Source organism: Microtus pennsylvanicus, chromosome 7 (genome assembly GCF_037038515.1).
Source record: "Microtus pennsylvanicus isolate mMicPen1 chromosome 7, mMicPen1.hap1, whole genome shotgun sequence".
Taxonomy (NCBI): Eukaryota; Metazoa; Chordata; class Mammalia; order Rodentia; family Cricetidae; genus Microtus; species Microtus pennsylvanicus.
Genome location: NC_134585.1, coordinates 6472641 through 6498650, shown reverse-complemented (window position 1 = coordinate 6498650; position 26010 = coordinate 6472641). Strand labels below are relative to the sequence as shown.

At 41.0% G+C, this 26010-nt stretch overlaps 1 protein-coding gene across 1 annotated transcript in view; it reads right to left on the bottom strand.

The window, feature by feature from the left end:
* Nucleotides 1–25714, bottom strand: part of Zfand3 (zinc finger AN1-type containing 3) — a 194483-nt gene extending 168769 nt beyond the window's left edge. The window contains exon 1 of the mRNA XM_075979757.1: nucleotides 25514–25714. Within this exon, the coding sequence (XP_075835872.1) occupies nucleotides 25514–25584 (71 nt within the window). The 5' untranslated portion in view covers nucleotides 25585–25714. The remainder of the gene's footprint in view (nucleotides 1–25513) is intronic.
* Nucleotides 25715–26010: the final 296 nt, after the last annotated feature.

Sequence of the window (26010 nt, the reverse complement as noted above, 5' to 3'; positions counted from 1 at the left end):
GTTGTCTAAGATTAGGACATTCTTCTTTTTGAGTTCCAGAACAGTCCTGTTTTTTAAGATTTATTTATTTATTATATATACATACAGTGTTCTGTCTGCATGTATGCCTGCAGGACAGAAGTAGGCACCAGATCTCATTACAGATGATTGTGAGACACCATGTGGTTGCTGGGAATTGAATTCAGGAACTCTTAACCACTGAGCCATCTCTCCAGTCCCCAGAACAAAGTCATTTTAAGATCAAAAACAACTGCAGCAGCATCCTTCTGATACAATAGGATGGAGAAGCAGAGGATAGCTTAGGCTCATTCCACTGGCTCCTGGAGGGTCTACTGCAGCAGTGATGTAGTTCTGAAAATAGAAAGGTTTGTTGCTATGTTTTTTTAAATTAAATCCTTTAAATTTTTTTTTCCATTTACTGTCGTTGAAAACTTAAGAGTGGGGGCTGGAGAGATGGCTCAGTGGTTAAGAGCACTGCCTGCTCTTCCAAAGGTTCTGAGTTCAATTCCCAGCAACCACATGGCTTACAACCATCTGTAATGAGGTCTGGTGCCCTCTTCTGGCCTGCAGACATACACACAGACAGAATATTGTATACATAATAAATAAATAAATTTTAAAAAAAAAGAAAACTTAAGAGTGGAGAAAAGCATTTAAACTTAGTAAATGCTTTACTGACTGATCATCTGAACAAAAATAACCAGTAACTCTCAACCTCTAAAAGCTTATAAACTCTGTAAAACTAAGTACAGAAAACATCAGAAAGACTTGGTTTTTAATCCTAGAATACAGAGAGGTGGTCACCTTACAGCCTGCCTCCACGTATAGCTAGCTCCCTCAAAAAACCCACAGCAAATCTCTACACCATCCTGACAGCAACAGAATACTCTGTTCAAAAGAATTAAATGCCATACACATCTGTTTCTAAGTATTGTTTGGTATTTCATACTCAAACACATGTCCTGAAGTTCTGTAACAGCAAGATAATCTTTCACTGGTAATAAACTACAATTCATACCGAAAAAAAAGTGCTTGCTCATCCCAATTATTGAATATTCTTCTAAAATATTTACTAATGGTAAGCAAAACCAAACTTTTAGGCACATCTATGCCTTTGATGGAACAATTAAGACTCTGGAACATAAATCTATTTGTTACATATAGAAAAGAATATATTTCACAGCCACAAAAACTAATTACCCTCAATGATTACCCACAGTGCAAGTTATGCTGCTATCAAGTTTTCATTCCATTTTTTCCACTAAGATCAATCTCCTGCCTTTCTTCAAAAGCTTTCTGCACTTGAAACAAAACTTAAGTGGTAAAGCTGAAAACTGTTTTTGCCTAAGCAGAGATGAGCTGTCAAGTGTCCTGCCACACACAAAGATAGTTTGAAGTCTCATTGTCATCCCTTGCCCCTGCCGCCTGTGTTCTCACATTTATTTCTCTAGTGTATACACAGAAAGAACATTAAAATAAAAGCTACACAGGTCACTTTACTCAGGCTGAACGTCAATTATACATGAGCTGGGCATAGCGCGCTTCCCTACAAGGTTCCAAGTCCTGTTATGACCAGCAAGGGCACAGGTACAGACATGTAAAATCAACTCGATCGTACTCTGTCTTTAGAACAAACTCACAGGTGGAAAAGATGCATAGTGAGCTAACCCCGGACAGGAAGAGATATTTCCCTCAGCTACTTAAAAACCACATTGGGAACAAAGAGATGAGACAACACAGAAAGCAAACTCCATGTCCTTCTCTCCTTCCATCCCTTGAGTTGCCAGGTGCCCCTTCTTCCTTTTAACTCTGAAGTCTCTCCAGCACTAACCGATTTCAGAAAGTGGACAAAATTCAACCAGTCTAATACTTAATGCTGTTCCTCACTCTTTGCTTCCCAGATGCAAGGAAATTATCCACACAGTAGGAACAAAGGGAAGAATCAATTTCTGTGGTAAATTGAAGCTCCTTTTACATATTGCTACAAAATATTTACTAAAAATAACACACTAAAAATCTACGGAGAAACCCTGTCTCGAAAAATTCAAAAAAAAAAAAAAAAACACACACACACACTAAGGCTAGGGCTACGGGGTAGAGCACTTGCCCAGCATGCATGGTGATCTAGATTCAATGGCCAATACATGCATGGACACATACAAATATACACAGTACTTAAGAATTTTCCCCCATGAAACAATGATCCAAAAAAACAAAGTGGTATTACCTGTTTATTGTCAGGATAAACAATAAAACCATCTTTAAAATGTGTTTGTGTGTATATATTTATGTATTGCTGTACATGTATACAGAATTCTTCAGTCTTCCTTGTAATATATATAGAGTACTTGCATAAATATACAAACATTAACATTAGGATTTGTTTCTAGACCCTCCCAAAATACAGCTACCAGTTTGAGACCAAGTGTTCAGCATGAACTATAACATTTTCTTTTCCATCTTTCAGATGCTCTTCGGCATCCTCCCTTTCTTCTGATAACTAAGTCCAAAGCAACATAGCAAACCTATTTTCAAAACACCTGTGTGTACACTAGGTGAGATGGTAACTGCAAACCCCTCGTTAAGCCACAAGAAATAGAAACTAGACAATTCCACCCAAAAACAAGACAAACACTTTGCAACAAACAATCTTCAGGGCAGCAGGCAACTAACTTACCCTGAACGGTGAGAAAACAAAAACACTACTATGTTAGCAGAACTTGTGTACATGTGAAAGGTTATAAAATGCCTTGTACAGCTGTCAATGATAGATCTAAAGTTACAATCATCAATGAGTCCACTTAAATTGAGTAAACTCTAGCAAGAGGACAAGCAAGTGATTACGCATAAATTAAGGTTGTTTGCCTTCTATCATCAAAATACAATTAATTTATTGACCAAACACTAGAGGCTAATATATGGAAAGAATGATAAACTGTATTTGCATTAACTCCAGTTTCAATTTACTAAAGCTAAAAATTCTTAGAGCTAGCCAGGCGGCAGTAGCTCACGCCTTTAATCCCAGCACCTGGGAGGAAGAGGCAAGCACATCTCTATGAGTGAGGCCAGCCTGGTCTACAAGAGCTAGTTATAGGACAGGCTGCAAAGCTACAGAGAAACCCTGTCTTAAAAAAAAAAAAAAAAAAAAAAAAACCCTTGAGCTTATTAGTTAAAAAAAAAAAAAAGATAGCCATATGATGGCACACCCCCTTAAACCCAGTACTGGAAAGGCAGAAGCAGGCTATCTCTGAATGCGAGGTCACCCTGGTCTACAAAGTAGAAAAACAGTATAATCACTTAAATAAGATTTTTAAAAAATCTGACAAAAGTCAATACAAATTTGTGGGCGAAAATTTGAGGAAATTAAGAACTGAGGGAAAGAAATTCCATCAAACTAATAATCTCTTCCAAAGGTCCTGAGTTCAATTCCCAGCAACCACATGGTGGCTCACAACCATCTGTAATGGGGTCTGGTGCCCTCTTCTGGTCTTCAGGCATACACAAAGACAGAATATTGCATACATAATAAATAAATATTTTAAAAAAATATTAAAAAAAAGAAAAGAGAAGAAAAGAAAAAGTCTACAACTAACATAATTAATCCAAAAAGGACTAAAATCAATAAAAAGGTTCACCAAGCACATGTGCTTATTTACCCTTCACTAGTTCTCCTGGGAGCAAGGACAAGAAAGAAGAAATGGAATTGTTAGCCCAACAGACACAATAGCAACTTGATGTAGGAAGTCCTTCTGTATATGTGTTGCTTTTATGGTTAATGAATAAAGAATCTGCATTGGCCTGTGACAGAACAGAGTAGAACTAGGCTGCGAAACTAAACTGAATGATGGGAGAAAGAAGGCGGAGTTAAGAGAAGTCCTGTAACTGCCAGTGAGGACAGAAGCCAGCGCTGGAGCCGGCCGAAACTTTCGAGGTGATGCACAGATTAATGGAAATGGGTTAGTTTAGGATATAAGAGCAAGCTAGAAACATGCTTAAGCTATTGGCCAAACAGTATTGCAAATAACATGATTTCTGTGTGATTATTTCAGGGCTGAGCAGCCAGAAACTAACTAGCGGCCTCCCCCAACAGCAACTCTGGGTCATATGTGAAGCCATGGTGCCAATTAAGGAAGCCAGAAATAAAGCCTGGGCTTTCATCTACTAGTACTTTTCCAAGATAGCAAGCAGCCTCACCTTTAGATTCAAGTCCCAGCCCCAAAGTGAATTTGGCAGCCTTGTCAAAAGTGGGATTTAGCCCTGGTGTCAAAACTCTTAGGGTTTCTCAGCAAGGTTTCTGGTTTAGGTGACTGCAGTACATGCCTAGTAAGACACTCAAGCAATCATTACTTTTCATTAGTTGATCAAATAATACAGAATAACAATTTTAAGCGCACATAAAGGACCCAAAGAAAAACCTCAAATCCCCTTTCTTCAAAATAGTCATGGCCCAGATACTAGACACCTCCTCAGTGGTTTGCCAGCCTTCCTTTCTCCAATCAGACACTGGGCAAACACAGATAGCTCCAGGCCATACCCAAAGTTCTCTAACTCACCACCAATCAGGACCTTAACTCCAGCTAGCGGTCAGCTGGAGGTTAGGACCACAGTTCCTCCAGGGTAACACAGAAGCTTAGAAGTCTCTGATTCATATGAATTTTTCATGCAGGAAAATATGAGTATTTCCTTAAAAATTTTCCCATCTGTGATACACCAGAGCGAGTTTTCAGTGAGGTTGGATTTGTTTCCCAATTGCATAAAAGGCATCATTTCAAACACATAAAGGGGAATGCACATCCTTCACACCTGTTAACAGAACAGCAACAGGAAAGGCAGGAAGGCTTTTTCTTCTTAAACTAATACCTGTACCTATAAGTCAACCATCTCTGCCTATTCTTCCTAAACTGCACATCTGACTCTGAATCATCATTTGTCTAGAACAAAACTTAAAACAATGTGGATACGTGCGGCTTCCCCACCAGTGGAGACATCATCTTCGTAAGTATCCCAGATCCTTAGCACAAGTCCAACTATTTCGGAGTAACACAGGGCCCTTTACTGAGAAAAAAACCTCATGTGCCGTTCCTGTCTAACTTTTTCAAAACATAAAAATGCCATTATCAATTTAGTGAGTAATTTTGTGAAAAGATTAAAACGCTTACGTCTAATGAGCTGGTTTACAACTGCCCACTGGAAAGAAAGGTGAAATAGCAGAATGTTTATTTCAAAGTTTATTGTTTTAGGAATATTTATGCTGGCAAATTAAAGCACTCATTAGATCCCATCCATTCCACAAATACTTTTTTGCATGCCTATTATGTTCAAACACAGAAAATACAGTACAAAACAAAGCCAATGGTCCCCTCCCTGGTGGAACTTCCTGCATGTTATCAAGCCAATCCACCGCACACTTTAGACAAACATGATGTGACAGGAGGACTTTGCAAACTGTCCAAACACCACTTGTCCCATGCTGTTGCTTCCCTCAGAACCGATGCTGAGCCCCGGTTAGTCAGCTGTCATAAACAAAGTCATGACTCCTTGACTATTTAAAAATATGTTTAATGAATCATTTTTGGTTAAGTTACAAAGAGAAAAAAAAACAAGCCAGTCGCGGTGATGTACACCTTTAATCCCAGCAATCTGCAGGCAGAGGTAGGCACAACTCTATGAGTTCAAGGCCAGCCTGGTCTACAAAGCGAGTTCCAGGACAGCTAGGGCTGTTATACAGAAAAACTGTTTAAAAAAAAATGCGAAAAAACAGTGAAAGTTCAAACTTTCCAACAATGACACCAAAATAATACCAAAGCAAGTCATTAAAATTCTTTTTAAAAAAAAAGCAGCATAAGTTAAACCAAGAATAAAACTTAAATTCCACAAAATTCATTATTTATGTATGTATATTTTTATATATGTATGTGTATGTCTGTGATGCCACAAGCATGGTACCAAGAGGCCAAAAGACGGCTTGGGATGCCCTGGAGTTGGAGTTACAAATAGCTATGAGCCACCTGATGTGGGTATTGCGAACTGAACTCAGATCTTCTGTAAGAGCAGAAATACTCTTAATCACAGAACCATCTCTCCAGCCTCACAGAATGTTCCTGTGTCATTCTCTCCTTAAATGCATTTTCCAAAAAGAACTCCAGGGATTACAGGTATAGCTCAGTACCTGCTTAACATGTACAAATTCCATCCCTACTGTGCACACTTTGTGTGTGCACACAACTCTGAAGATGCCATTCCTACCAGTCAGGGACAGAGAAACAGAACATATACAACATATTTCTATTTCCCATCTCTACATTAAGTAATATTTTAACAAGGTCTGAAAACATCAAAATGTTAAAATAACAGCCCAGTTACCACACCTAATGCTCACAAAGCTGTACTTCTAAATATACGCTGAGTATGAAATCCACACATCTAACATTTATGTGCCAGTAGCCTATCCAACCGTCTGTACAGCCAAAAAGGTACAGACTCCCCTCACCTGTAACCAGATACATGCAGAATGACATCTGAAGATGTCTCTATAAATAAATGCTACCCAAAGCTTTAAAGTCACAGGTCTTCCTTCTTTATCTGTGGGATGAAGTCACATGCCAGGGGGTGATGTGATGATTAATAACGAGACATAAAGCTCCTCCAACAGCGCTTTTCCCAGCTCTAAGAAAACTGCCTACATCACGTTCCCTTCAGCTGGGAATGCCTGAACTTCCTCTTGAACTCAGCTTACTACCTCTGACAGTCTGAATCCCAACATTTCAATGGCTCCCAAGAAAAGGGAATCAGTGTTCATGGAGTATCACTTCTTTTCCATATTCACCCTACAGTTTCCAACACTGTACAGAAACTAAACTGTATTCTGTAATTAACACCATGTGAATGATTTTTAAAAAGGCAGAGAAAATAACAAGCTGTTCTCTTGAAAGGAAAAAAAAAAGGTAGACAGAAAAGGTGGCCCAGATGGCTCCTTGAGTAGAGAAAAGCTTCTGATGTACACTACAACTAAAATCTTTTTAACTTTTAAAAGTCAATGGACATCCTCCAGACCCTGCAAACAAGCCCAAATAGAAAAACAACATACAATCAATCACCCCTTCTACAAAAAGACATCCCCTATGATTCTACCCAACTGAGAATGTGAAATTTGACAAATATTCAAGACTGAACTGGAACTCAGCTTTTTTCTCACACATATTTTCTACAGAGTCAGCCAGCAGAGGGAGAGCAAGTTCATTTACACTATAGACCCAAGATACTTATGGCTAACAAATTTCTGAAAAGTTAGGTGAAGAAAAATCTGAACTTATAAATACTGGTCCTGAAAAACAGTGGATCACAGGTCTCCTTAATTATGTCATTACACAAGCGTTCTTTCTACTCTGTACAGACACTCCACAAAACTACTACCTCGAGTCCTTTTGAGACGTGGATATATTCAAATAAAATATAAGCACATGCCAGGCAGTGGTGGTGCACACCTTTAATCCCAGCACTTGGGAGGCAGAGGCAGGCGGAGCTCTGTGAGTTCAAGGCCAGCCTGGTCTACAAGAGCTAGTTCCAGGACAGGCTCCAAAGCTACAGAGAAACCCTGTCTCAAAAAACCAAATAAATAAATAAATATTTTTTAAATATTTATTAATTTATTATGTATACAATATTCTGTCTGTGTGTATGTCTGCAGGCCAGAAGAGGGCACCAGACCTCATTACAGATGGTTGTGAGCCACCATGTGGTTGCCGGGAATTGAACTCAGGACCTTTGGAAGAGCAGGCAATGCTCTTAACCACTGAGCCATCTCTCCAGCCCCAAATAAATAAATAAATAGAAATGTTGGTGCATGCTCTCCTGAACCAGAAAAATAAATCAATATTAATCAAAATTCAATTGACAATGTTTTAAAAAAAAATGTGCTTAGCCAGGCAGTGGTGGCGCATACCTTTAATCGCAGCACTTGGGAGACAGAGGCAGACAGATCTCCAAACCGACTGAGGCACAGGCAGCCACATTATTCCCACAGTCACTGTCTGCTTAGTCCTCACTGCCTAAAGGTCTCTAGGAAGTCAAAACTAATTCATATATTAAAAATGTAGCTGACCTGTTTCCACAGATTTTTTTTTAAAAAACAAACGCCCATGAATAACAGCATAACAAGTCCAATACTGGTCCTAGTAACAAATTCATTATATCTTGGTTTCTCTGGTTCTCTGTATTAACAGTTCTGCTGTCCTAGAACTCACTTTTTAGACCAGGCTGGCCTCAAACTCACAGAGACCCATCTGCCTCTGCCTCCCAAGTGCTGAGTTTAAAGACGTGTGCCACCACCACCCAGCCCTTGAAGGCAGTACTAGTAACTCAAAAAATACAACAAGCTTCAAGTAACAAGCTTCAAGACTTCTGTCAGTTTGTTTGCTTTTCCAGATAGAGTTTCTCTGTGTAGCCCTGGCTGTCCTGGAACTAGATCTGTAGACCAGGCTGGCCTCGAACTCAGAGATCCAGAGATCCACCTGCCTCTGTCTCCCAAATGTTGGGATTAAAGGAGTGCACCACCACCACAACACAGCAGGGCTGATTTTTGTTAAATTACTTTTCTACAGAAAACCATGTTGCTGAACCTTGTCAAAAACAGATCAAAGTTATAAAAGTTCTATACAAATAGTAGTTTAGAGAAACTGACAGATCTCCTGATGGTTCCCCTAATCTGTCTATAATGGTCTTCAGTGTTCTTCGGAGTCTAATACATAAACTACCAGTTTTAAGACAGCAACACAACCTCACTCTTTAACGTATCTTTTAAGAAGGCCAGCTCCCTCTCCAGTTCTGTGGCTAGGCTAAGTTATGACAACTTAAGCAGTTCTAATTCTGAATTTCCTAATTAAAAACACAAAGAACTAGCAAAGAGTGATTCATGAGTCTTTAGAGACAAAGAGAATACTTCAAGTAAGGAGAATAACCAGTTTCTCCATTCAGTCTGAGCTCCAGGAATCTAATGACTCTTCATTTATTCAAAAATGAAAATGATAATAAAATTCCCTGATGTTGACAGCAGGTGGTTTTTAACTTCACCACTACCTGACAAGCACCCACAGGCTTTCCTTGGCCTCAATCTGTCCATGTTGGAAGTGTCAATTAGTAGCTTCTCAAAAGCAAATCCTAACACAAGCCAGTAGAAAAAGTGCTTTCGAAATGCCAAATACAATGGGCTAGTCAAGCTCACCATGCAAGGAAAAAGCCTGTATGTCCAATGTGGGCTGCAGTTGTCAAAGCCAAATGACAAGCAAGGAAAGGATCAAATTCTCAAACCAGTTCTGATTCTCATTCTCTTAAATACAAAGACTGCTGCAGCAACCTAACAGCTGTCTCCTCACCTAACTATTCTCATCTGAGGTTACATGGAAAAAGAAGGTACCAGTAAAGATTTTCTGTAAATAGTTCAGGCCTCTGGGAAGCCATCAGCAGTAAGTAAATGAATGGTCGTGAGCACGTTTTAAAACTTTATAGTCACTGGGATTTGAGTTTTGTAAAAGTTTCATGGAAACATTCCCTTTTGTCAACAGGTAAAGATATTTTATTAATTCTTTTCATTCTAAATTCACCTGACAGATATGGCCCTGAGAGAGCCTGCTAACATGCCTGAGGAATCACTTTCTAAGGAACAGAATGACCTCAGTCCTATGCATTTAAGTACTAGTTATATACCATATAATGGATAAATGAGGAAACAATCAATCAAATCATATCACCTCCCATGTTAATTTTCTACTATTCTGCTTTTAACTGATCTCATTAGTATGTTAACAAATAACTTTGCAAGCTAAAGGAGCTTTTCACAAGCATACCAGTGCTTATGGATAATATGCATCAAAATGCTGCAAATTAGCAGGCGGTGGTGGTACACACTTTGGCAACAGATCTCTGAGTTCGAGGCCAGACTGGTCTACAGAAAGAGAGTCCCAGGACAGCCACACAGAGTAACCATGTCTCAAAAGACAAACAAAACAAAAAAAGCTGCAAATTAAATCTCGGCTAATATATCATGAAAAAAAATGAGAATGAGTGATTAGCCCTGAAATTATATACATACAAGTAACATAGTCTGAGTAGGTTGTATTTATTTAGGAGTGTGTGTGTGTGCTAGATAAATATAGATACACATACACACACATACACAACAACTAAAGAAAAAAAGGTCATGAATTTTAGAAATAGCAAGGGAAAGGTTGAAAGAAAAGAAATGATGTAATTTTAATTTCAAAAAAGAAAAAATTATTTTAAAAAGGGAATTATTAAAGAAAACACACCATGCATTGCAGTCAATGCAATACATGACGGCAAGTGGTGTGGAGGTCATCAGGTATGTGACCACTTGAGAAACTCCTACATCCTTCCTGTAGCTTCTTTTAAGTAATCCAGATACCAACTATTTTCATGATGATGTCACACTAATCTGAACTTCCTGATGAATTTGCTGTGCTGCAATGCTCACCATGGCCTTACATATAAATGTCATGGTTCAGATGCAAAAGAGGCAGAAATGGAAAGATTCTCTCCAACAAGGGTCATGATATGATCTCAAAGGACTGGTTGTGACAGCATGCACAGACCTGTGCAAACTTAAGCCAGACAAAATACCAACATGGAGGGTAAAAGTGGTCCCAAAATCATCTACCTAAGGAATTTTTGGTAACTGACAGCTGCCAAAAGAGAAGAGAGTTGGCTCTGGGAGGCTGACCACGTACTTCGCCACACATCCAAGAGTTAGTTACATAGGCAGCACTAATTAAACTTGATGGTTTAAAAAAAAAAAAAAACAGGACACAAAGCTATGTTAGGTGAATGTGACCAAAACATAACATATGAAATTATCAAAAAGTAAAAAAAATTAAAGGAAAAACATAAAAATTTCATTCTTCCTGCCAAGCTCAAGCTCTTCTGTTCTATCCTCCTGAGCAGCTGGTACACACCAAGCCAGTCAGTTCTCCATATACACAATTCAAGTAACTGACCAACCTGAACACACTGAGGAAGATGAAAGACAGACAACAAAATATTCAAAAATGGTAAAAGTTCTAAATAAGTGTAATGTATAATTGTTTCTATAATACTATGAGTAATTTCTCAAAACCAATCATTAGACAAATAAGGAAAAATTATGAAAGCATGTTATTTAAGGGAATTAAAACCATTTAAGAAAGGTTGATGGCATAAATGTGAGGTTAATACTGACTCATAAGAATAACTGTGTAAATTAAAACTACTGCCAAATTGCCCTACAAATCTTTTCTCTTCATCTATAGTCAACCTCACAAAGTAACCGGGAAGTCAGACATTACTGGTGCAATGGCTCAGGGGTACCTTTCTAGGAATACACTAAACAAACTTACAAACCAAGGTTTCTAACACTTTTAGGCAATGTTCTAGACACTGAATTGAGCAGGCATGAAGTAAGTTATCTTGTAGATCTCATATTCCCAGAAAGATCACCTCACACCTGAGGGCTTGCATGAAGATCTTATTCTGACTTTGAAAGTAAAATTCTCCCTAGTCCCTGTGGCTACTCAGCAGATGAAACACGACTTTAATGTTACTCATTCAAATGAGAAATAGAGTGGATGACCATGGCACCTGAGAACACTGAAGCGTACTTAGAGCAAGCACTTCACAATCTCTCTCTGTATTCCCCACCCCACCCCACTCCACCCCCAGAAGGCCTGAAGATGACAGAGAGGTCATTTCAATTAAAACGTAAAATTACAGCCTGAAACTTTACACATTCTCAACAGAAAAAACAAGTGGGGGAGGTAACCAAATCGTAACTCATTCACTGTTTACTGCTTAGGTATAAACTGCTCAATGCTGTTAGAAATGTAAAGAGTATGACAAAATTTATCCTTTAATAAGCAGGAAACTAGAACAAAATAGGAAACACATTAAACTTCCAAAGGGTCAACAAAGGCCATTCTTTCATGGCCCCATGAGCAATTTCAATTGTACAAGTTGAAATATTTAACCGTGTTCTTCAATCATATTTTATACCACACCTGATACCATATGCTAGAAAATGCCCTACCAGGACTCCGTTTTCATTCTTACACCTTCCAATTCAACCTACACACTGCTACCAGAATAAATTTTTGAAATATAAATATCATCTGTCATCCATACTTAAAATCGTTAAGTGTTTCCCAACTGTTTCCCAAGCACATTCAAGTTCTCATCCCTCCTCTTCTCCCCTCATCTCCCCGGCTTCATCCTGCCACACTCTGCAGCTGAAAAATCATTTGGGCTGGCAATGCTACTCCCCTGCCCAGAGAACGTTTCTTACACTCTTCACCAGCTAACTTCTGCTCATATCTAGTTCAAGAACATCTCCTTCCCAGAGAAGCCCTCCTGGCTGCCCTCCAACTATCTTATCAGCATTCTCACATCCCTACCATGATCTCCCACAACTTTCCACACAATGCTCTGATGCCTAGCCAACTTCGAAACACAAAAGCAGTACTTAACACAACGCAGCTAAATAAGATCAGCTCCAGACAACAGCCAAAATGGCCAATACTGGTCAGCAACCTCATCATCTTAAGTGTTCTGAAGACCACTGTCAATACAATTATCCAAAGATTATCAAGACAGTTCTGCATCTATTAATCTATCCCCAATACTCACTCATTCACTCACGGTTACAAAGTCAGCCCTCAATAAATATAATTGCCACAGCCACGCAGTGTGGTAAGGGATTCATGGACATTAGAGCTCACTAAACCTCAAAACAACCTTCAGATACTCTTTTGCAAAGAGAAATTGGCCAAGTGGTAAAGTCAGCTTTGGATCAGAAACCCACAAGTAACCACTGAGCCTAGCAGATTCCCAAAGTTTCAACACACTCTTCATTTCTAGGAAAATACTGGAAGAACTGGGGTTTGCTAGAAGAGCCCTTCACTGGCCTCTTAGGTAAGAAAGGTCCTTAATATTTAATGCATTCTCCTCCACATGTATTCATTGTGAAATCTTTTAAAATAAAAATATGTCTAAAACAAGTTGTTCTTCACCAGAAGAAGGGGGAAAAAATTCTACCTCAAGGAAGGAATCAGTTGGGCAGAAAAAAACAAAAAGGAAGTTGGCTGAGGCTCTTCAGCTGCTTCAGACACAGCTCCAAGTGCCAGGTCAGGAGCTGGAAAGGCGCCTCGCAGCTCAGCAGAAGGAAAAAGAAAGCCCGGATTTCTAACAGATCAAACACCAATTCCACTGAAGGAGGCTACTATTTCCACTAAACTTCATCATGGAATCTGCACCTCAGCTTCACACTCTGTTATTTAAGAAAAGATAGGCTGTTTCTTTTTCTTATTTGTTTTTTACATCCCAACTGCAGTTTCCCCTCCCTCTTCTCCTCCCAGTCCCTCTTCCTGACCACCACCACCACCACACCCCAGGCCTTCCATGGGTATCAATCAGCCATGGTACATCAAGCTGCAGTGAGACTAGACACCTCTCCTCTGCTGCTAAGGGTGGACAAGACCCAGCAGGAAGTCCCAGAGGCACGCAACAGAGTCAGATCCCACAAGTTACTTCTTTTTCTTTTTTCTTTCCTTTTTTTTTTTTTTTTTGGTTTTTTGAGACAGGGTTTCTCTGTAGCTTTGGAGCCTGTCCCGCAAGACCCTAGTAGTAGTGACATCAGTGTCATGCATACAGTTAAGGTGAAGGCCTCTTACAAACCACAGTGACAGAACCTGCTTCATCATTCAATAAGCCAGACCTGGATTTTCTTTTAAGTGTCTAATCAAAATTCTAACATTAGGTCACTTCCTACACGTGGCTTTGCTAAGGTTCAATTTTAACCTTTCTTCAAAAGAGAAGCATGGTGGGTATTGAATCACACCTTAAAGTGTGGAGAAACTGAGGCAAGAAGACTATCTCAAGTCCAAGGACAACCTGGACTACAAACTGAGTTCCATAACATGATAGCCTTGTCTGTTACAGTATGAAGTACCACTACTGGACAGAAAGGAGAACAGGAGTGTGGGAAGAATTTTATTAGGTTTGGCTTCCAGCTTTAGATACAACCACTCCACTATTGGCCCAGGTAAAACAAATTTCAATCTTGATCTGTCATTGAAGGATTTTAAAATATTACAGCCGGGCAATGGTGGCGCACGCCTTTAATCCCAGCACTCGGGAGGCAGAGGTAGGCGGATCTCTGTGAGTTCGAGACCAGCCTGGTCTACAGAGCTAGTTCCAGGACAGGCTCCAAAGACAGAGAAACCCTGTCTCGAAAAACCAAAAAAAAAAAAAAAAAAAAATATTACATCACTTTATGGCTTAGTTTAAACAAATCTTAGTTTTAAAAAAACAAAAAACAAAATAACATCCTTCTGACCAGGCATGGTGGCACATGACTTTTCATCCCAACGTTCAGAGGCAGAGATAGGAGGATATCTCTAAATCTGAGACCAGTCTCTTTTACACAGTGAGTTCCAGGCCAGCCAAGACTATAAAACCAGACACTGTAATATATAACATACAGTATACATATTAATTTACATATAACATAATATATAATCATCACCCTCTTAATACGCCAAGAAAATTATTGTATATACAGTCCATTGCTTTTTTATATAAGGATTTAAAAAGTATTCATTTCAAAAATCATTTTGAAATATTTTTAGTCCTTTGATATCTTTCCAGTTAGGAAAAGTTGAAGTTAACGTTAACTTTGACACTGTTAGGGATTATGAAGAGATTCTTAGTTAAAACTTGGGGCTGCTCACCACAGGCAAGGGAGAACCAATCCTGATAGCATGAGCATAGGTCCCAGTGGCTCAGACTGACCAACTCGGCTACCCCCAGGTGAACAGCTGGGTCTTGGGTTGGCACCCCCTAGCATCTACCCCATCTAGGTCTTGCTGGAGTTCCTATAGAAAGCAAAAAGGTTTTTTGTTTCTTTTGTTCTTGCTTTGGCTGTGTTGTTTTAAGGGGCACACTGCTGAGGGGAGGAGAGGATGTGAGTGGACTGGGAAGTGAGTGGAATTAAGGTGCATTATATGAAATACCCAGGCAACCAATGGAGAAGTTGTGTTGAATTTAAAAAAAATAATAATAATAATAATCTGGAGCTGAAGAAATGGTTCAGTGCTTAAGAGATAGTACTGTTATTCCAGAAGCCCCAAGTCTGGTTGACAGCACCTTTATCTAGCGGTTCACAAAGACCTGTAAACCTAGCTGCAGAGAATCCCAACTCTCTAGTCTCCATCCACAGGCACATGCCCTCACAAGCACAAACCACATACAGATACGTACACATATATACAGTTTGAAATAAGGGGCTTGGCAGTTAATGGCACATTTCTCTTCCAGAGAATCCAAGTTTAGCTCCCACGGCTCACAATCATCCATTCCGGGGGATCCAACACCGTCTGATACACTTAAAAACATGCAAGCATAACACCCCTAGACAAAATAAGTATCTAATAAAAGTAAAAATTCAGAGCTGTTACATAGGGGAAAAAAATAAATAAATAAAATCTTTCTTTAAAACGTGTTGTCAGTGGTAGTACACACCTTTAATTCCAGCACTCAGGAAGCAGAGGCAGGCAGATATGAGTTCAAGGTCTACCTGGTCTACAGACCAAGTTCCAAGTTAGGAAAGACTATACCAAGAAACAAATTTCTCAAAAAAAAAGTGTCATTTTAACTTAAATACTGAATTATCCTCTTTTTTCTTGAGGGTAGTATTCCAAGGATGAATGAGGAAAAGAGGATACTATATGAAAGAACAGTATACAAAAAAACAAAAAAAAACAAAAGACAAATACCTGTGTTAACTAGACCTAATTCTTAGCAGACATTGCTTGAAACCAACAGAAATAAATACCATGGTATGGTTGTTCTATTTTGTTTTCAATTATCTCCTCACATTTCATCATGTCAAAGAAGCAAGTGTCATACTTTCTGAATGTCCCAAATATAACCAGGTAAATGGGGTAAGTAGGTAAGTATACTTAGAGCGAACACTTCATTCAAACCATGCCACAGTCTCGATCCCACAACATTGCAGTAAAAATGCACCGACAAGCTGTCTTGTGTTTAGGGAAATATTTAAAGAGATTTTATGACCGAGGGATAATTAGTGACATCACTGACATAAACATGCTGATTACCCAGCGATTTAAACTATTTCCATGTGAACTTGAAAGTCCTAGTCAAGATTATTTAACTGTGATTCCAAGACTAATGAAGCAGGAGTCTAAGAGTCTCCCCCACGCCGCTTTGACTACTAGGAGTCAAGCATACTAGCAGATGAGACACAGAGCAACAATGATGGAGACAATGAGATGATACTGTGTGCTAATTGACCAGGGCAGGGAAAAAATATACACACACACATAAATGTGGATATACACAAAAATATACATATATATTCTATTTTCTATTTAAGCTAACAGTATCTTTGGTTACTAAAAATAAGAAGAAAAATAAATTAGGTCTCAATCACTTTATTAGTAACCACTACAAAAACAGACTTTTGGCTGGACATGGTAGTGCATACCTTTAAATACAGCACTCAAAGAAGCAGAGGCAGGTAGAACTTTGAATTTGAGACTAAATAGAGCTATACAGTAAGAACCTGTCTCAAAAATAAGTAAATAAAAGAACAGAATTTACTTTGAGATTATTTCAATCTAAATATGGGCCTAATTTCACTTCACTTAATATATCCATAACCCATTACATCTAGTTCAAAACAAAACACTTCAATAGAACTAATCACAAAAATGAAATAAAGCAATCTACTTCCTTTTAAAATGTACCTATGCAGAGGACAGCAAGAACTGCAAAGAAAGTGTAGCTTCTCACATACACAAGACCTGGAGGACCAAAGGAAGTCAAGGCAGAGTAAGCCATAAGGAACTACGAGAAAGGCCACCACCCACGCACACCAGAACCCTAAAAACAATGAGGCCTGAAGACCACTAGCTCTCAACTCACCCCTGAAACCTATTAAAGCCAGAAGGTACCAAGATATTTTTTAAAAACTCAGTATATAATGATGCCAACAATTCACTCTGACATTATTCTTTTTATTTCTTACTTTCTATCATATAATTTCCACTCATACATGTATCTCAGGATTACTCTGCTTTTGTTTTTATACTGCCCAGGTTTGACTCCTGTGTGTCTCCCCACCAGTTTATTCACAGGTACTCCTCACTGCTCTCCTCAGGCGTACCCCACTGCTCCCTCTGATCCTAGCATCTTTTCTTCTGCCTTTCATCCTTAACCCCTCTTCATTTTAGCTCTAACAGTATCCCATCTTTCCTAATTCCCCCATCTTGGTTTATTTTTCTGTTCAAAGTTAATCTAATACTTAATCATTAGTCACCCTATTTCCCTCCCATTCCTAATCTTATTAACTAAAATACAAGTGTGCGCCACATGGAATTATCCAAGGTTGTCTATCCTCCAAGAGTTACTCAAGTAAAATGGAGTACTGTTATTAATTCAACAGTAGATATCTACATAGTGTTAATATCAAGTAGTCAGGGAATAATTCTGAAATTTTTATCAGGCACCTGCAGCTACTACACTTATGAATCATTTTCTGAACTATACACTCAACTCTATCACATCCAAATTCTGCAAGAACACTCTAAAATAAAAGAATATTCTGCTAAATAATAATAAATCATGTAAAGAAATAACACCAGATGTGTAAATCACAACACAGGAACATAATAAACACACACACCAAAAAAAAAAAAAAAAAAAAAAAAAAAACAACAACAGAACTCCTGCAAAAACTACTAATCTCACTGCAATGGCATCTAGTCAGAGAGAATTAAATGAAATCCCAGAAAATTCAAAAAGATGAACAAAGACCCAGAGAGGCTAAAGTAACAAGGACTCAAGGGGAGACACTCAGATCTCCCTGAGAAGGGGAAATAGAGGAGACTTGGTGGGTAGATTAGGAGAGGATGAGGAATCAAGTGGGGGGGGGGGGGGGGTTTGAGGAGAGTACTGAAAGAAATGACTGGAAAGGGGGTGAATTTCGGAGTGAGGAAGAAACCTGGTGCAAGGGAATCGCCCTCAGGAATCCACAAAGATGACCCCAGCTAAGACTCCTAGCAATAGTGGATATACAGCCTGAACTGGCCATCTCCTGTGACCAGGCAAGACTTTCAGGACAGGGATTGGGACACCAACCCAGCCACATAACCTTTGATCTACAGTCTGTCCTGCCTATGGGATGTACAGAGACTGAGAGAATGACCAACCAACGACTGGTCCAGCCTGAGGCCCATGCCATGAGAGTGAGCCCATTCTGACACTGCCTGGAGCACAAGGACCCAGAGGCTGGATGGCCCAGAGACCTAGAATAGAACCAAACACGAATGGAGAGGGGAAAAAAAATGTAAATGCAAGGATGCCTAGCAACACTCTGCTATACTCATACATTGGTGAGCAGCCCAATTGTCATCAGAGAGGCTTCATTCAGCAACTGATGGAAAAAGATGCAGAGACCCTCAGCCATTATGAGGCCACACTCAGGAAATCCTACTAAAGAGAAGAATTATTACAGGAGCCAGAGGGGTCAGGAACATCATAAGAAAACCCACAGAACCACTGAGCCTGGGCTTATAGCAACTCAAGAGCCTGAACCGACAACCAAGGAACATACATAGGACTGACTTAGGCCTTCTGCACATATGGGAGGAGGGCTTGTCTCCAACTCTTGCTGGCTTTTGGGACCCTATTCCTTATACTAGGTCGCCTGGCCCAGCCTTAACACAAGGGGAGGTACTTATTCTTAACTGCAACTTTAATATGCCACGTTTTGTTGATATCAATTGGAGGCCTGCCTTCTAAACAGAAACAGAGGCGTGGACAGGGGGAGGGGTAAAAAAGAGGTGGGAAAAGGACTGGGAGGATAGGAGGGAAGGGAAACTGAAGGACGTAAAATAAAGAAATAAATTTAAAATTTAAAGAAAGAGCTGGGTAGTGGTAGTGTACGCTTTTAATCCCAGCACTGGGAGGAAAGGCAGGCGTGTCTCTCTGAGTTCAAGACCAGACTGATCTACAAAAACTAGTTCCAGGATAGGCTCCAAAAGCTACATAGAAACCCTATCTCAAAAAACTCAAAAAAAAAAAAGGGGGGGGGGGGAATTTAAAAAGAGTGAACAGTTATACAGCTATTTAAAACAACAGTATGTTCCCAGAAAGTAAGTTCTAGATTGAGAACACAAACAGCTGGATGAACTATGGAAGATGATGCAATATTCGACAGAGGAATTCAACAAAGATAGAAAGACTTTAAGAAAAAAAACTATCTGAAAACCTGTAATAAGAAAATACAGTAAGTCGAAGAGTTGTATGCAAAGTATCACCAACAGAAGGTCTTAAGGAGAAGAAAGAATTCCTGAACTCGATGAAAAGGTAGAGAAACTGGATCAAACAAGGACAAAGATAAACTAATGGAGGTACCAATGGGAATTCCAAGATATACATGACACTGAAAAAACCAAACCTAAGGATAACAGGCCCAAAAGGAGAATCCAGTTCTAAAAACAGAGAACATGCTGGAGGAATGTCTCCCCAGTTAGCAGCACTCACTCTTCCAGAGGAAACAAGTTCAGTTCCCAGAACTTTGTCCGGCAACTTACTGTAAACTCACCTGTCACTCTTGCTACAGGGGACCCAGGGAATCCAAGACATTCTTCAGGCCTCTAAGGGCACACATGGCAAACACTCATATATATACACATAAATAAAAATAAATCTTTTAAAAGGCATAAAAATGTTTTTAAAGTATATTTAAAGAAAATTTTCCCGAGTTTGGAAAGAGGCATCAGGGCCCTCCTAGTATAATTAAAACACTAAACATAAAATAAAGAAAGGAGACTGAAAGCAGCAAGAGAGAAACACCAAGTCACAAATAAGGTGTTGCCCATCAGAACAGAGGCTTATTCAAATGAAACTGGAAAGCAGAAAGGACTCTGACAGTTTAAACTCTGAAAGACAACTGCCAACCCAAACTATGACAGCAAAGCTGTTGTAACTGGGGAGAAAAAATAAAAACTTTCCATGATAAAAACGGGCTAAAAGAATTTATAATTACTAAGCCAGTTCTACAAAAATATACTTGAAAGAATCTTTCAGAATGAAGAGAAAAACAAATCCAACAGGTAAAGAATAAACCACACTAGAACTGAGATGAACAGGTGGGGAAAACCAAGGAGTACATTCAACAAATTGTGTCAATACACAATTTTCAATAATAACTCTGAATATGGTCAATTGTGTTGTTGTGCACCTTTAATCCCAACAACTGAGAGGCAGAGGCAGGTGGCTCTCTGTGAATTCAAGGCCAGCATGGTCTACACATCAGTGGTTCTCAATCTTCCTAATGCTACAACCTTTTAATACAGTTCCCATTGTTGTGGTGACCTCCAACTATAACGTTATTTTCGTTGCTAGTTCATAACTATAGTTTTGCTACTGTTATAAATAGTAATGTAAATAGCTATGTTTTCTGATAGTATCAGGCAACCCCAATGAAAGGGTCATTTGACACCAAAGGTTGAGAACCAATGGTCTACATAGTGGGTTCCAGGCCAAAGAGGGTTTACAAAGTAAAACCCTGTCCAAAAATAAATAAATTTAAAAGGGGGAACTGTAAATGGTCTCAATTTCCCAATCAAAAAACATAGACTAGTAGATTGTATCAAAAAGTAGAAGCCAGGAGTGACGTTTCAAAGGCTAAGAACACTGGCTGCTCTTCCAAAGGACCTGGGTTTGATCCCCAGCACCCACATGGCAGCTAATAACCATCTGTAGTTCCAGTCCCTCCAAGGAAACTGCAATGCATATGGCACAGATACACATGCAGGGAAAACACACAAACAAATATGAGCAATATTTTTAAAGCATGTATCAACTATATGCTGCCTCCAAGAAACACAACTCACCACAAGACAGATACTACCTGAGTGAGAAAGGATAAAGAGATACTCCAACAGACCTAGGAAATGAAGGTGTCACCATATGAATATCTAACATGCTGTCAAACTACCTTCTAAATATGCTTACACCTATACACTTCAGGAGCTTCCTTCTGCCTTCCCCCAGGAGGCAGAGACAGGTGGATCTCTGTGCGTTCAAGGTCAGCCTGGTCTACATAGTGAGTTAAAGGCCATCCAGAGCTTCTTAAAACACACACACACATACAACATACACATACATACATATGTATGTATGTGTGTGTATAACATACACACATATAAAACAAGAATATACTGTATATATTCTGGGACAGCAGGTTAATTAGGGTGAGCAATCCGAGTATTTGCTCCTGATTTTACTCTTAGTATAACACTGCAGTTACTTATACTAAACTCTATTGTCACAGTCAGATAGCCACAATGACACTGCGGAAACTCCGAGAAGTATTACGCAGTCAGTAAAAACACAGCAGGGTAGTGGCCATCAAAGTTTAGTCTCATATTTGTGGAATAATGATTTAAATATGAGGTCTAACTAGGTAAACTACTGATTATTTTGAAGGTTATAAAGACGCTTGGGTTAATGAGAAGATGTAGTATGTAAAGGGACTTGCCTGTCAAGTCTGCCAACCTCACAGTCCCAAACCCTGGGATTAAAGGCATGGGTCAGCACACTCATCTACTTTCTAAAATATTTATGAAAAAAGTATACCTCAGTAAATCTAAAGCATATGAACAATTTTAAATGCATTAATACTAGTCGTATCTAAATGAAGCTACTTTCAAGCTAAGCACCATGGTAAACACCTGTAATCACAGCACCTAGAGAGTGAAGTCTGGAGCAGCCTGGGCTACAGTGAGTTACAAGCTAGCCTGAGCTACATAATAAAACCCTATCTCAAAAGAAATGGAAGAGAAAGAGGGGAAGATGAAAAAGGGGGAGGAGAAAAAGAGGGAAGAACACAGTGTATTCACATTAAACAATGCACTGATACTTTTATTTCAAATATGGCAATTATCAATAAGTGCTTTATTAACTGATTACAAAATGTCTATAATGAACCAAGACAATGTTCATATTTCACTAAAACTTTTAAGTTCAAGTTACAGGGAACAAACTGTTTTAACCCTAAAAGGCACAGTATCTACTATACAAAGAACTTTCAAGTTCTATAAAAAGAGCAGTCTTCAACAATCTCCAAGATAGCAAGTTTCCCAGTGAGGCGACAGTCCCTATATATTACCCCAACTACCCATCCCAATAACACAACATAACCCAACAGACACAGAGCTGGAAACTGGCTGTTCTAAGTACTACGGCATTTGAACTGTATGCTCCTCCTGGCATTCTCCTTTCTCTTGTGTGCCCACAAGAAAGAACTTTAAGCTCTGATTTGCCAAGCCCTTGTGATTGCTGTCCTGATCGACAATGTTCAGCAGCAGATACTGACGCCTGAGTCACTAGAGAGAGCAACAATTCTTAAGGAACTCCCTTTACTCTCGTGGTGCCAGAATAATTCTGCAAAGAGGCTCCTCTGCAAGTGCCTGGGTGTGGGCCCTGGCTAGCTGATGTTAAAGACCAGCACTTCCAGCGTGCTGCACTGCACAAAATTTCTTAGGAACATATTTTTTTGTTTTCATCAAGAGAAAAGACAAAGATTCCTTGATGACTCTCAATCCATTCACGTTTCTGTGCTCTTCCCAGCCAGAACATGCTCATGCCACTGCCATGGCTAGACCAGATTACTACTTCTGACAGGTGTGCTGTATCTCCAGACCTGGCAACATTCCAAAAATACGTACACCACGTTCATTCAAACATACAGTCACACCCATACACCTAGCCACTCTCAAGGCCAACCTATAACCTTTCATATCAAAGGTCATCATGTCAGTCCAAGCTCAAAGTTCTCTGAGCTCAGACTCCCTCACTGCACTCAGGATAAAGTCCAAAGACCTCAGCACTGCCCGTGCATGGAGCTGTTATCACCACTTCTCCCAGCACTGGGCCTCAGCCCCAGCTGACTCCTCTTCACAATCTACCCACGGGCCACTCAGTTCCTCAGCCTCTCCCTCACTTTCCTTACTTTGGCCTCAAACACTCCTCCTCCTCCTCCTCTTCCTCCCTTCTACCCTTCTTCCAGTCTCTGCTGCACTCTCACTTTCTCCAGGGTGCTCTCATCCGCCTCCACCTTACCAGGGCAGCTGCCCCTCCCTCTCACAGCACCCTGACCAACCCAGTAACTCTACCAACTTACTTCTCTGCCTCACATCCCTGAGGATGTGACAAGACTCTCACCCACCACTACCAAAGTGTTGACTATATTCTAAGTTTCCCCCACGGACACAGTTCAATTATGGCCCATGCAATGATGAAAACTATTAAAAATCAGCTATGACATGATGAAGACAACAATTTGGCTACTCTGGCATGAAATACAAACTGCACAGGTGTCTACAATCAGCCTTAGGAAAGCTTTAAAAAGGTGTGTTAAGATAATAACTAACTCTGTGCTCACTACTTCTGTCAGGCACACCAAAGTTCATAAAGGGGCCAGACTGAAAGAATCAATAAAGGAAGCCTGGATGCTTCAGGTCAAGACCTCTGCTGTCTGCTACCAAAGTGTCTTAGCCTGACTTAGAATCTGCTGGCTAAAGGCAAACAGTTCCACTTCTCTAGTTTCTAAACCTTGGTGAAAGTAAGGATTCCTTTCACACATGATATTAGTCCCCAGAACATAAGCATAGGTTGGAAGCAGGAAGAAGACCTCTGTGACACTCTGAGCTACTCTCTCCAGGTGGTATGTCCCACAGTAAGTTACGATCCAGGGTTTCTAACAGTAGATCTGTTCAAAGTGATGTCATAAATATGAGGGCACTAAGCACTCTCAAGCACTCACCCACCACACCCTGCACTCCCTACAGGAAGGGGCAAGTAATCTAACCACCCTCTCTATGGATTGCCCCATCCAGGAACAGATAATGGCCCCTCCCTTGTAATATTCCTGTGAGAGCTGGACTGTCCATACAAAACACTTCTGCACTTCACGGAAAACCCAATAATTCTTGCAACTCTAACTGTATGGAGAAGTTCACTAAGCAGTGAAGCCTTTGGATCTGGTTCACTTTGGTTGAGGTTTTCTTTTTCTTTTTTTTTTTTTTGCAACTTTTTTATAAAGAAGTTCAAGATAAATTTTTTAAATGTTTTAAATCAAATTAAAATGAAGACTCTACAGCTAAAAATACTTTTACACGTTCAGAGTCTTTGGTAATGCTACAACTTATTCTTGACTAATGTCGTTCCACTCAGAACTTTTTGAAAAGGAGGATTCACTTACTGGAAAACTCCCACCAAGATCTACATTAAAATGCCGCTCTCTTACACAGATCTTTAAGTTCTGTATTAACCATTCCTAGCATACAGAACAGCCATTCCCCAAGATGTCTCCACTAGAAACTGCCATTCCTAAATGTCCCGATGCAGTCTTTAAAAGAGACAGAAAGCCTGAAGCACGGAAGTTGCCCTTACTCTTACAGAGAACTAGCCATGAGGTTTGATGACTGCACCTGTTACGTGACAATCTATACAACCTAAAGTGTTCCAAGGACAATGTAAACTATTACTGGGGGTGGAGGGGGTGCTGTCTGTCTCTGTCTCTCCCCACACACACAACCCACCCTAATGCGGTATGGAATTAATTGTACATTCTGTGCTGTAAACTTTTTTTTTTTAATAGGAAAGAGGAATTTGAGAGCCAATGAGGAAACCGGCTCTCACATTCCACAAGCCAAGCTGGCTTGAGGTTTTGTTAAGAAGTTTCTGCTTTCGGTTCGGTTGGGAGGGAGGGTGTTTATTTGTTTGGGGGTTTTCTGGTTGTTATTTTTTGTTTTATTTGGACAGGGAGATTTTTTACAGACTCCCTGATACGTATTTCAGATAAAAGTAAGACCCTCAACGATTCTATTAACTTTACTCTCCAAGCCCGAATTCTGGACTGTGGATTTGTAAAAATGTATGACGTGTGAACAGCTTCCTAAAAGCAAATGGGGACTGAGATATAATTTAGGAAGTGATGATGCAAATCTCCCGGGGAGCAGCAGGGAAGGAGGGGAGGTGAAAAAGTCAAGAGGAAATACCCTCCTGATGGCTGGGCACCAACTCACAGCAAGATGGGGGAAGGCCGACTGGCCAAAGGAAAGGGGGCAGCTCTGCCCCACCGTGAAGTGCCAGCGCCGCCACCTCATCCCTCCCCCCTCGCCCGTGGCCCCTCACCCAAAGCCGGCCTCGGGCCAGCGAGTCCCACGGAGGGCAGCGCGGCCCGGACAGGCCGCCGCCTCCGCCTCCTCCTCAGCCCACCCTCAGCGTCCCCTGCCCGCGGCCCTCCTCAAGCCGAGGCCGCGGTCCCCGCCCGCTCCCCCGAGGCCCGGCTTCCAGGGCCCAGCTTCCCGGGGCTCCGGCCTCCCTCGGGTCCCCCACCCCCACCCTAGGCCCGCGACCCTGCCCCCACACTTACCCCCAGAAGCCGCAGGGACAGCGAGGCGGCAGGCTGGGCGCTTTGCTACGCTCGCTCCCGGCGTCTCCCATGGTGCTCGGCGGCGGCGGAGCTCGGAGGCGACGGCGGTAGCGGCGGCTGGGCCTGGGCCCCGCTCGAAAGAAGCGGCGGCGGCGGCGGCAGCGGCGGGGGGCACGGGCCGGGGGGAGGGGGAGGGAGCGGGCGCGCAGGCGGGCGCGAGTCCGGGGCTCGGAGCCGGGATTCCAGGCCGGTCAGCTGGAGGCGGGCGGCACCACTCGGCCTGAAGAGGGGGGGGGGCGGTGAGGAGAGGGAGGGGAGCTGCGGAGGAGGAGCTGGGCCGTGCGGGCGAGGGAGACCCGGCGTCCTCAGCCGCTCTCTCCGCCGCCCCCAGCCACAGCGCTGTTCCGTGCGGCCGAGCTGGCGAGCTCGGGACCGGCTGGGGAAGAACCCGGAGCCCCCGCCGGCTGTGGAGTCGCAGCGGCCGGCTGTGACGCCCC